The 12,948-nt window shown below is 32.3% G+C and overlaps 2 protein-coding genes across 3 annotated transcripts in view; both read right to left on the bottom strand.

The window, feature by feature from the left end:
- LOC119604392 (C3 and PZP-like alpha-2-macroglobulin domain-containing protein 8) overlaps positions 1-2,747 on the bottom strand; it is a 4,539-nt gene extending 1,792 nt beyond the window's left edge. Inside the window, exons 1-4 of the mRNA XM_037956957.1 lie at positions 2,381-2,747; positions 616-697; positions 206-549; positions 1-140 (exon numbers count right to left, since the gene is read on the bottom strand). The exon at positions 1-140 is cut by the window's left edge and continues 585 nt beyond it. Of these exons, the coding sequence (XP_037812885.1) occupies positions 1-140; positions 206-549; positions 616-697; positions 2,381-2,747 (933 nt within the window). The remainder of the gene's footprint in view (positions 141-205; positions 550-615; positions 698-2,380) is intronic.
- LOC119604399 (murinoglobulin-1-like) lies at positions 2,252-3,578 on the bottom strand. 2 transcript variants are annotated; one of them, XM_037956963.1, is made up of 2 exons: positions 3,483-3,578; positions 2,252-3,426 (listed from the first exon to the last, which is right to left on the bottom strand). In XM_037956963.1, exon 2 carries the CDS (start codon positions 3,406-3,408, stop codon positions 2,758-2,760), a length of 651 nt encoding a protein of 216 aa, XP_037812891.1. In that variant the 5' UTR covers positions 3,409-3,426; positions 3,483-3,578; the 3' UTR covers positions 2,252-2,757. The 2 variants fall into 2 exon arrangements, with proteins under 2 accessions (XP_037812891.1, XP_037812892.1); XM_037956964.1 differs by having other exon boundaries at positions 2,252-3,075; positions 3,136-3,568.
- Between the last annotated feature and the right edge of the window lie 9,370 nt (positions 3,579-12,948).

Raw genomic sequence — 12,948 nt, 5'->3', positions numbered from 1 at the left:
CATATTGGTCTCGAAATAGATGTTTACATCTTCTTCTGGTGTCACTGATACATATACCTCTTGATTACGAGCTATAGAAAATCCATCAGGTTCTACAAGTAACTTTTGCAAAACTGCATCAGTTGCTAATTCGTTTTTGGCTTTAATGTGTATATGAATTTCGCCCAGTTTTTGTAGATATATTAGGAAAGTAGCACGTTACCACCTTTGGCTGGAACAATTATATTTCGCTTTTCACTTAAGGAATTGGTGGTCTCATTGCTTGTGTCATCCACAAACTTAAACTGGCTCAAAGAATTTTCCATAATAACTTCAGTTCTTAAAGTTTCTGCGTGATAATTGAAAATAACAATTGGTATGGAAACTATTTCTCCACGTTTTATAGAATACGGCAAATAAGTGCTAATAAAAAATTGCTTAGACGCTGTAATGTTAAACGTAGGATCCATAATACCAATCCCAGTTTCTTCATTTAACGAGAAAGCAGTTAAAACCCAGGTTGTTATAGAGTCGGGTGCGTGAAAGCTCATAGTTTCTGTTGGGGTAGAACTGAAAAGATATACAACCTAAATACTCTGTACATGATGCATAGTATGTATTTTGATCGAAACTTACATTTCAAAATCTTCAAATAACCAAGTTTCCGGGAGATAAGAACGAACATCATATATCATATAAAAAATTTGTGGATATGGATCTGTATAAAGCAAAAATGATATGAAATATACATTAATATAAAATGTGAAGGTGACGTAAATTTTAAATGAATTTCGGAAGGTGGAAATATGTAAGTATATGGAGTTAGGACGTTATAGATCGATACTTTCGTCATTTATTACCAGACATTTATTACATCTATACGATTTTTGTAGAGATACAACAACATTTTATATAATTATGAGCTCAAAAGTCCTATTCGGGAGGAACGGTTGTATGAGGGCTAATATGAACCAATTTTAATCATATTCAATAGGCTTCGTCCTTATGTGCCAAATTTCATCAAATTATCTTGAAAATTGCGAACTGTAACGTGCGCACAAGGATTAAATGGACACACAGACGGACGGACGGAAATAGCTAAATCGAATCAGAAAGTGATTCTGTACCATCTAGTAGTAGTATTCTAAATTAAGCAGTTTTATAGCTTCTGGTTAAAATTACCAATTTGATCTTCGTAGGGTTGACGCCTAGAATATTTTTCTTGATTTGTGAGCTCACTTCTCATTGAAAGAGTTCATGATCTATAAATGGATCTAACTTGGTCATCATTTTACTGAGCCTAGGGAAGATTTTATTTACGACATAGTTCTATAAGAGAGAAACCTCCATACAAGTGCCTAAAGTCACAAATTCTCTTATTATATCCATACCTAACCAGAAATTAACTGACATGTTCCTCATGTACCTTGAATTGTTTTTGAGACTCGACTACTAAAATATGTATATTACCACGCTAGGTAGAAATAAAAGGCTAAATCGGACATTAAAAATGGCTAGAAGGCTTAAAAAATAAGGCGCGCAAGGTAGAAGTCGAAATGTTTAATATGCCAAATTTCAGTAGGACAAATCCTATGGAAAGGGTTAAAATCGGTCTATGATTTCACCTAGCCGCCATACAACTGAACCCTCCCATATCTATACAAGTAAGAAATTATAGTCGGGCGAGGCCGACCATATAATACCCTACACCTTTGACAAAAATATAATGTGATTTAGTTGCCATAATAAAGCATTTAAGTTGAATTGTTAGATATACATACTTAAGCCGTTTATTGTTGAATAAAATTTTGGACATTAAAGTGAAATTTTGATGAAGCCTTTTCATAGGGGCTAGGGTCATATGAGAACCTATTATTATGGAATTCGTGAGTGTCATCAAGTCTTGTATACAACTTGGTTTTTGCAGCATTTTGTCGAGATATGAGTATATTAAACATAATTATGAACTTAGAAGCCCTATTCGGCTTGTTCAGTTGTATGGGGGCAAGGTGAAATAATGGACCGATGTAAACCATTTTCAACAGGCTTCGTCTACGATACCATAAAAGATCATGTGCCAAATTTCATTGAATTATCTCCAAAATTGCGACCTGTAGTTTGATTACAATAGCTAAATCGACTCAGAAAATGATTCCGAGCCGATTGGTATACTTTAAGGTGGGTATAGCACCAATATTATTGTGAGTTACAAACATCAGCACAAACCCAATATACCCTCCCCACTAAAGTGGTGTAGGTAAAACAATCTGAGATTTTTTTCATATTTTTCCTTTATTTTTCACACTCAAGCTACACTTAGGAGATCGTATATTTAACACGAACGATAGAAATGTTGATAATGTATCGGTCGAATTTTTATACGAAAAAGTGAAATCATCACTTTGTGAATAATCAAATTCAAATGTGGTCACTCCTTTGTCATCTAATCTTGCTTCGTAGCACTTAGGACCATGTTTCATAACTACAGTCGTTTCCAGATCTTTAACTATAGTGCCATTCAAATGCTGTACTTTTGCCTTTATTCTGTAAGGTATTTCATTCAGAAATTCAATCTCATCTTCGGATGCAGTAATACTATACTTATGCTTTTGGATATAAATTTTAATGGAAGTGTATTCAGCGATATTTGTTTGGGCTTCCGTTAGCGTAGCGTTAACAATTAGTGCATCCTGTAATCCAATCAAATCTTCTATATCTATAACAAATTTTGCTTTGCCATCAACAATGACAGATGTATTTGAAAACATCCCGTCAAATTCACTTTGTTTTAAGATCAAATTTACTTTTCCCTCTACATATTTGTTGTAGGTATTGATTTTTATAGGCATTGATTTTTATATAACGATCTTCTTCCGCAAAATGTTCATCCATCTCTATGTGAACTATGAATTTAGGCAGTACGTATTTATTAACCTCAAATTCGGCTATCTTTTCTAGAGCATATTTTCCTCCAATAAGGAGTTTTAAAGTCCAGTTGCCTAAATTCGGTTCTGTCGAAATTTGAAAGTTATCGGAATAAAAGCCTTTGTGCAGACGTATGTCTTTAAATTGTTTGACAGGGTTATTAAGCGAATCCTGTAAAATTTGGGGGAATAATTCATATTCACATGTACGTACAGTTTTTGAAATACTTACGAATATTTGTATTTTTATTGGTTCTCTAATCTTCATTGGTTTGGCATTCTCATTCAATATTACAACACGAAAACGTAATAAATCGCCCGGCCGATATGCACCTTTATCTGTTTCAATATAAATTTTTGCAGCTTCCTTATCTCTCACTTGGATTAATTTACTACCCTGATAATCTAAACCCTTTACACCTTCGCAAAATAATGTATAAACTCTAAGTTCATCCAATTTTGGAGGATAAAAATCTAGCATTGTAGTTTCAAGGTTCCGAAGCATTATGAAGTGTAGCACAAACTGTATATTTTGAATAACAATTTTTAAATATTAAAGATAGATTCAATATACTTTACCCATTACATGTAATCAATTTAAGAAAATATAAAATTAAAATCAATTTAAATACACCAAATGGCTGTAACATGTTTACGATTCTAAGAACTGCAGCTTATTAGTTTAAAATTATTAAAATCAAATGAATTTTATTTACACTATTTAATTGAGATCATTACATCTATTTAGATACATATGTATATGTACATATTTATATGTAGATTATAAGATTGAAAAGCTTATCTCGAAGACTACCTTATCTCGTCAATTGAAAAAACATTTGATTTCGCCCTTGGCAAAAATCACCTGTAGATTTGAGTTTCGGATGTATGTTAGATAAGATTCGATGAAATATACCCAAGCCACTATTGGGCTCTCTTTTTCAAAGTCTCTGATGGGGATCGAACACATGACCTCCCTACTGACAGACTAACCTACGGAGGCACACAACTAAAATAAAATTTGTTGAATCGATTAAAGTCAAGATACATATTTATAAGATTTGGTGAAAACATTCTTCTTCCTACAAAATTTGTTTATTTCGATTTTCATCACTATAGCAGCATTTTAATTTTAAGTAGTGATTGTTAAAGTACCATCTTCTTAAAATATGGTAGAGAGATTTTGATATAAATTTTGTTTATTTCGAATTTTTACCACTTCAGTATAATTTTTATGCCAGGAGCAATTTTAAAGTAATTTTATGAAAAGGAGCTTATATTATAGGACCAATTATAGACTGATCCTTGTAAGCATTTGGTAGAAAGTTTTTAGATCCTGTAAAACGAGTTTTTGTTGAATTCCTGTACTGGTATTTTTAAACCAGTTATGACTGTTAACATAGTATTCTGGGGAGGGCACTTCCCTTGGGGATAGTTGAAATCGTTAACCGATACTGCATAAATATAAAATTTGGAAAATTTCAGCTCTCTAGCTATGTACTAGTAATATCCTCCAGTCTGTTGAAAACACTATTAGATGAGCTAAAAGGCTGAGAATTTGAAATCTGAGAAGACCTCTTTTAAAAATCACATTTTTACTCATTTCGAAAAATGACAATGTTTTCATGGTGGGTATTTAAGATACGGACGAATCAAATATAAGAGGAGTTTTTAGTATTTTTCATTATAATCATTCTACAAATCGGAGTGATACTGGTGAAGGCAAATTACCTTGTTTTGAATACATATATCTGGTATCAAAGATAATTTCAACAGTTTTTCAGAACTCCTATTTTATTGTTTTTATACAAAAATATATTTTTTAATAGTAAAAAACTCTATTCTTAATTAAATTTTATTCGAAAATAGGCTCATTCCACTTTTATCAAAATAAACGGTTCATTTATGATCGAAATTAATGGTCGAAGGGCTGGGCTCAATCATAAAGTTCTTTAGAAAATTAGATTTATAAACTGTTTATAAAATATCTTTTTTTAAGAATAAGGCCTTTAAAATTTAATCATTTCTTTTAGACGGGAATTCCCGGAATAGCGGGAAATTTTAAAATTATTCACGTTTCCCGGGAAAAGGAAAACACTAATTATTGCTAGTCCACTTATTCTTCAAGCAAATGTTCCAAATACTTTTACGGATATAAAAGTTGTTCTTGCAAAATTTGGTGGTTTTAGCTCCCACATATGTAAATTTTTTATATTTAACTCATTAAGAGGTGTTAGACCCCCTTTTATTTATCCGGACATTTCCTCTCAAATAGCAATCCATATTATGGATTTCAATGTTGCTCTTGAAAATTTTGAAGAATCTAGCTCTAACAATTTCTCAGATTTACAAATTTTTGCATATATTTCATGTGGGATGTGCATGCTCCCTATTGCTAATTCACTAATTTATTGTCCAAATATTTATGTTTAGGTATGCCAAAATAACTATTGAGGATTTTAGCTCCCTTAAACTCCAGGGGCATGTGTGGGCGTGACACGTCGCCTACTTGAAAGCTTGAAATAAAATGAAGCTTCTTTCAGACATACAGGAATACACTGTCTAGTCGTTTACCCGTCTATAGACTTTAAACAATCACACATTATACCCTACACCACTATAGTGGAGAGGGTATTTTGCGTTTGTGCTGATGTTTGTAACATCCGAAAATATTGATCATAAACTAACCTTAAAGTATACCAGTCGGCATATAATCACTTCCTGAGTTAATCAATCCTGCAGTAAACCTTGTGCGCACGCTACAGGTCGCAATTTTTAAAATAATTTGATGAAATTTCCACAATTGACTTTACTCCCCATATAAGGTCCCACTCAGAAAATTACTTTAACGCTCATTACTGGCGTAAAAATACAAGTATAGCGATGAAATTCGACACAAATAAGTTTCTTACAACACAAAATCTTTCTACCGAATTTTGTGAGAATCGGGTCATAATTTATCCTACCTCTCATATAAGGTCCCCTTCAGAAAATGATTCAATGCTCATTACGAGTATAGCTATGAAATTCGACAGTAAGTATTTTATAAGCTGCCTTCCAAATTTGATGAGGATCGGTTCATAATTGACTATACCTCCTGCTTATGATTTAAAAGTTAGACAAAAATATTTTGTTTTTAAAAAATAATACTACGATAATCCGAAAGGGATGTGTCCATAATTGACATAAGCCCTATTCCAAATATCAACCTGGTGTTTATAGGGGAGCATTCCATTTACGTTATACGGTTTGATGGTGGGTAAATAAAATTTGGCATAGGCGAATAAAATATATATAGATAACACAGTGAGACAAAATATATGAATATTGAATTACGTGGGAAGTAATACTATTTTTCTGAAAGGTGGATCCGAGTAGAACAAGAATATGTTTTTGAAATTCGCCAAACACCTGAAAAATCTTGAGTTACGGTTAAAAAAACGTTGTCGTACCTTTAAGCACTTATAAGTCAGTAACTTAGTTGAATCTGAACCGATTTTAAGTTTCTTCTCGGATTCAGAAAGCAGAAGCTGAGGTCTTTATAATGAAAAGTTAATTTTGTTAATTGAATAAAAAATAAACGATTTATTTGTTATGAGAAATGCAGTTTTCAATTATTAGAACAGTTAATCGAAAAATAAAACAAAGATATCATTAAATTTACTCGTTAATCGATTGAATACCCTTATTATACACATATGCATGCATAACTATATCATGTTGTAGGGCAAAAAAAAAATACCATACACACTGTTGGTTTTTATTTAAAATGCCATCATTTTGATTCTGAGCACGTTCACAAATTAATAAAGAACAAAGATTAATTTTAAATAATAATTTACAAAAAATCCCACTGATAAGACAAATTTTGAAAAAACCCCCATCCATGGGTGATTAATCGTATAATAATTATGAAATTTAGTCGATTTAAGTCGATGTTAACATACTCTTCTACACGCTTATTTAAATATTAGAAAATGGATTTTACTGCCAAATATTTGATTAATGTAAATTAATAATTTTGAAAAATACCCAAAATCAAACATTAATTAGTTCAATAACATACTATATAGTGAAATTGTTAGTTACACTCTACATGTGGTTAAAAGTGACTAACTTAGGTTACAAACTGAATATAAAATTGTATATGCCACAGCAATGTTTAGCTTAATTTGAAAAGGTAATAAATGTTTATATTTTTCGCATTAAATTCTTTTACTCTTATAATAAATAATATATATTTTTTAGTTTGAATTCTAATCGTTTGTCTATAAATGATTTCTTTTTTTTTTTGTCAATTAACATATCGTCACCTGAAATGAAAAACAACGTATTACCAAAAAAAAAAAAAATAAAAATCAACATTTTGATTGATTAACGTTCACTAGATGATAATACATCTTCTTAGATATGTCAACGCCAAAAAATAGCGATTTCATGACAAAAATTCAAAATAACAAACAATATTTTCATAAAGCAAAACCACGCATAGTGGTATAGAAATAAAACAAGTTTGAGTGCTATATTCGGCTGAGCCGAATCTTAAATACCCTCCACCAGCTACTTTTATATTAATACTTTTCTAATTGATCAAATATTTGTAGAAATAAGTCTTCTCATGGCTTAAATAAAAAAATCCCAAGATTTAAACAGCTTAGATCTATTACAATGGGAAGATTTATTGAACATTATAAACGCCATTTTCTTTTATTATATTTTTATAGTGCTTAGCAATATTTAATAATTAATGCACGTGTGTGAAAGATTTAAGGATTTTGAAAATACATACATATATATAATTTTGTTCTACACAAATTGAAATAGTTAAATAAGGTTAAAGCGCTTTTAGGGGCAGTTCCTAGTATGGGATATAAGATCAATTATAGACCGATCGTAAAAAATTCTTTAAGCAAAATTTCTGTACATAAAAGCTATATTTCAGTCAAATTTTGTATCTATATCGTAATTTAGTATAGCTTTATTTGGTAATGAGTAATGTGCGTTTAAGAGATTTTCGTAAAAGGACCTTGTATGGGAGCTATTACCAATTGTGTATATAAAGACAAAATTTCAAAATTCTGTATTTATATCATTATTTGATAATGAATATTGTTCATCTAAGTGATTTTCTGGAGGGGACCTAGTATGAGAGCTATGACCAAATATGGACCGATCGGGAAAAAATTTCACAGTAATATTTCTATGCATATGGGCAATACTTGTACCATATTTTATATGAATATCTTAATTAAGTAATAGGTTATGCGCGTTTAAGTGATTTTCGGGATGGGACCTTGTATGGGAGCTATGACCAATTATGGACCGATCAGAAAAAACTTTAAGAGTAATATTTCTATGCATATGGGCAATACTTATACCAAATTTTATATGGATATCTTTATTTAGTAATGAGTTATGCGCGTTAAAGTGATTTTCCGGAGGGGACCTTGTATGGGAGCTATGACCAATTATGGACCCATCGGAAAAAACTTTCACAGTAATATTTCTATGCATATGGGAAATACTTATACCAAATTTTATATAGATATCTTGATTTAGTAATGAGCTATGCGCGTTTAAGTGATTTTCAGGAGGGGACCTTGTATGGGAGCTATGACCAATTATGGACCGATCGGGAAAAAATTTCACAGTAACATTTCTGTGCATATGAGTAATACTTATACCAAATTTCATATGGATATCTTAATTTAGTAATGAGCTATGCGCGTTTAAGTGATTTTCGGGAGGGGACCTTGTATGGGAGCTATGACCAATTATGAACCGATGGGGAAAAAATTTCACAGTAAAATTTTTGTGCATATGGGTAATACTTATACCAAATTTTATATGGATATCTTAATTTAGCAATGAGCTATGCGCGTTTAAGTGATTTTCGGGGGGGGGACCTTTTATGGGAGCTAAGTCCTATTATGGACCGATCCAGAAAATTTTTTCTCTAAATGAATTCTTTTGACATAAGATTTTAATTTGTAAAATTTTGTGAAGATATCAACATTCTGACGGAAGTTATTAACAAAAAACCCATTTTCCGGGAATATGTACTTTTGTATGGGAGGTATATGAAATTGTGGACCGATTCTAACAATTTTCAGCAGGGATCATGCTCTTGTGTAGAAACGAATGTATGGTGATTTTCATGGAATTATCTTGCATAGTTTTTGAGAAAATTACATCAGAATGTGTAAAAAATGCTTATTTTTTTCGAGGTTGTTTTAAATTTTGATTGATAACTTTTCCCGATGTGAACCGATTTTGCCCATTTTCAATACCAAACTGCCTAGGACAATAATAAATATTTTGGGTGAATTTCGTTAATTTTCATTGCTTTGTGTTAACGTGAGAATGTTTTATACAGACAGACAGACGGACGGACGGACATAGCTAAATCGACTCAGAATTTCATAAGGTCCAAGAATATATATACTTTGTTGGGTCTCAGATGAATATTTCTCGGTGTTACACACGGAATGACAAAGTTATATATACCCTCTATCACCACTGATGGTGGTGGAGGGTATAAAAAGAGAGAAATAATTCTGTAATTCCCAAACAAACTTGTCATAGCTATAAATTATCTCTTATAACTTAGAATGTTCAGCGTTTTTACCGATTCTACTCCAGGGGCATTTTTTATAAGCATCGAAGTCTTTTACTAAATTTTGAGAGAATTAGTCTATAATTGACTTAACCCCCCAAATAAGGTCCCCTTCTCATTGCTGGCTTAAAAATAACTATATGGGGATGAAATTTAGGTTAGGTTGATAGGAGTATGTATACTACATCAATTATTTTTCAATGTTCAGAAACTCAGTTTACTAAGTTCCTAAGAATCTTCCAATCAGTGTTAGTAAGGAATGTTATTTCCGGAATAACATCACTTCAAAGATACTTGGATTTAACTTCGACGAATGCCTGACAGTGGTAAAGAAAGTGCTCCAGAGTTTCACTGTCCTCTACACATGCTCTACATTCGTCTGAATTCTCTGTGCCCACTCAGAGTACGTACCATCATACTAACTTTAGACTTGCTCATTCTGAGGAGATTTCACGTCTTGCTCTCATCAGGGTCACCCCATTGGATCTTTGTTGTACTACCCATCGTTTTATTATTCCAAGAGGTCTTATGGGATTCTCTCACCCATATTTTTAATTCAGCCTCTGTTGCGTCGAATGGTTTTGCGTTTGTGAGTTTAACTGCCTCGAGCTCCTTTCCCTTTAAAGCTATTACATTCGACCTTGCCGACTACTCCCGAGTGACATGGTACCTATATAATGTAAACCTTACCTCTGGGAAAGTATTCAGTTAAAGCTTTCTTACAATTCAATACGGTCTTAGATTTAATTCTATCACCTGATATCGCCTTAATTGCCTTCTAGCTGTCGGTAAATATATTAAGAGCTGTGGGCGCCATATTTATTTTAGTCTAATTTACGCATACCGTTATTACTCTGTTATGATTAGGTAAACGGTGGTATATTTCCGTTTCTGGGTCTTTAATATAGAACACCAGCCCCACTTTGTCCCACAATTTAGAGCCATCCGTATAACAACGGATTCCTACTGGTATATGCTCTAATGTTCCGCTTGAACAAGACATTCTATCTGGGATCAGCGTTTCAAAGTTTCCGAAATATTCTGTGTCTGGTTGTTATTAGGCACGTCCGATGTGTCCAGTATACATTCATGACGTGTCCTATAACTGCTTTTGGCCAATTCGCCTAAATTAAAGAGCCGTTCGGCTGTAAGCGCCGCCTCATATCTTAAAAATGTTTCAAATGGGTGGAATATCTAGCAACGTTTCCAGAGCCTTGGTTGAAGTAGTACACATGTCACCACTTACACCCAAGCAGCATGTACGCTGAACTCCCTGTAGTAGTTTGATGTTGCATTTTTTGTTTAAAGCAGTCCACCAGATTATTGAAGCATAAGCTAGAATTGGTAAATTTACACTTTTATAAAGCCAATTTGTTCTAGTAGGACTAAGATCATTTCATGTCTATAGTTCTCCTACATATCGGCCAGCACCGGTGTGCCTCGTTGATCCTATCCTTTATGTGGTGCCACAATCTTAATTTCCGATTAAGGATTAAATTTAACATAAACAGGTTTTTTAGAATCTAAAATCACCCAGCCAAATTTTAAGAGGATCGGTCCATAAACAAGTTTTGTGGTTTATAAATGACGGTACCCCCATATAAAGTACTCTTCTAAAATGACTTTAATTTAGTATTATAATTAATTAAAATTAATTCCCTCATTAAGTTTGGAACATATTGGTTCATAATGGACCAAAACCCCTATTGAGTGATATATGTATTATAATAAAATTCAGCTTACATAATAACAAAATAACAAAATAATTGGTTTTACAAGATCTGAGTCAATATCTACTCCCAACTTTTGAAAATAAATATAAATTTTCACTAGATTCGGCATAGCCGAATATAATATTCTTACTTATTTCTTGTGAAATTGATCTCTTATAGTGTTTTACATATAAATGTAAAATATCTATTTTGTATCTTAAATTTTTAATTTTTTAATTTTATAACGTTTTTTGTTTCTCCCGTAAAATTGTGAAAAGTGATGATACGTTATTTTGCATTTCAGGTAACGATATGTATGTATTTATAGCTACAAACAATTTAATACGAGTTTATTCATTGATTTTTTTGTCAAATTTAAATAAATTTAAAAATATTAGTTATGTGTTGTTGCTGTTTTTGTATTGTTTAACCGGTATATCATTTATTATAATTAATAAAGATTATTTTCAAAATTATAAGCTTTAGCATAGCACAGTGGGGCAGAATGGAAATTTTTTGGAAATAAATATGGCATTTCTAAACGGCTGATCCGATTGGGATAAAATTTGGCGTGAGCGTAGCCAAGGAGTATTCGAGTTTAACAGGCATATCAAAAATTGAAAACTTTTTGATGTAAAAAGTAAGTCTGTGGATGGAAATCAAGAGAAATTTCGATTAAAATTTTGTAGTTGGATGGAAACTACTACGGAAATCTCAACTTACAACACATCAACAGGAGCGCCTTGCAAGTCATACGAAGACTTATGTTCAAGGTCAAAAAAAAAGAGGGTCACACAAAAACTTTTTTGAATCTCAAGTGAGGATATTGCTGATACATTTAACGAAATGCTGAAAAAGGAAAACCAACCTATGGATGTCGTACATATTGCAACTATTCTTCCTAATGCATCACCAAAACGACTTAAGCGAATTGTGGAAAGTATACCAACTCCAACATCATAATCAAATTTTACTGAAGAGGAAGCAATAGCGCTTATGTTGGAACTGGGTCTCAGTCGAAATAAGTACTAAATATTAAGGAAAGCTCTGCATGAAAAAGGACACAATATATTACCATCATACAAGGCGATCCAGGACAAAAAACAAACTATCCTACTAAATCAACAAAAAATAATGAAGAATTGAAAGAACTGAGAGCTGCGGAAAAAAGCAGAATCCAAGAAGAATTTAAAGTTCAGATGGGATTAAACATCGACAAACCACTTTCAAGTTGCGGTAGTACAAATGACGGTAATACGGCGAGAAGATTTTTTCGTGATTTTGAAATTACTTCAAAAATAACTGGAATCGACAAGGAGTTGCTTCGAAGAGTTAACACTATTTTAATGGCACTGAATAGTAAACATAAAATTAATGGAAATCGATTTGGGGAATACACATCTGAAATTTCTAAATTACTTGTATCTCTGTATCCATGGAGGGAACTAACACCAACAGTACACAAAGTATTGTGTCATGGTCAAATAATAATTGAATCGAATATTCTTCCACTTGGAGAGTTAACAGAAGAAGCCCAGGAAGCGAGGAAGCGAGATTTTAAGCATGTTCAACTATTCAGCTCAAGAAAATGCTCCAGGCAATCACAGAATGAAGATATTTTTAATAGTTTACTTCTATCTTCTGATCCTGTTCTTTCAACTATGCGAAAAAGATGGATTTGTTATGAAACTCTATCATCTCAAAACAAGGAAGATTT

The sequence above is a fragment of the Lucilia sericata genome, unplaced genomic scaffold (assembly GCF_015586225.1).
Source record: "Lucilia sericata isolate MDLA Ls3-8-SP2 unplaced genomic scaffold, ASM1558622v1 Contig000389F_arrow, whole genome shotgun sequence".
Taxonomy (NCBI): domain Eukaryota; kingdom Metazoa; phylum Arthropoda; class Insecta; order Diptera; family Calliphoridae; genus Lucilia; species Lucilia sericata.
The sequence above is the reverse complement of the archived record's forward strand: the minus strand, read 5'-3'. Positions and strand labels throughout refer to the sequence as shown.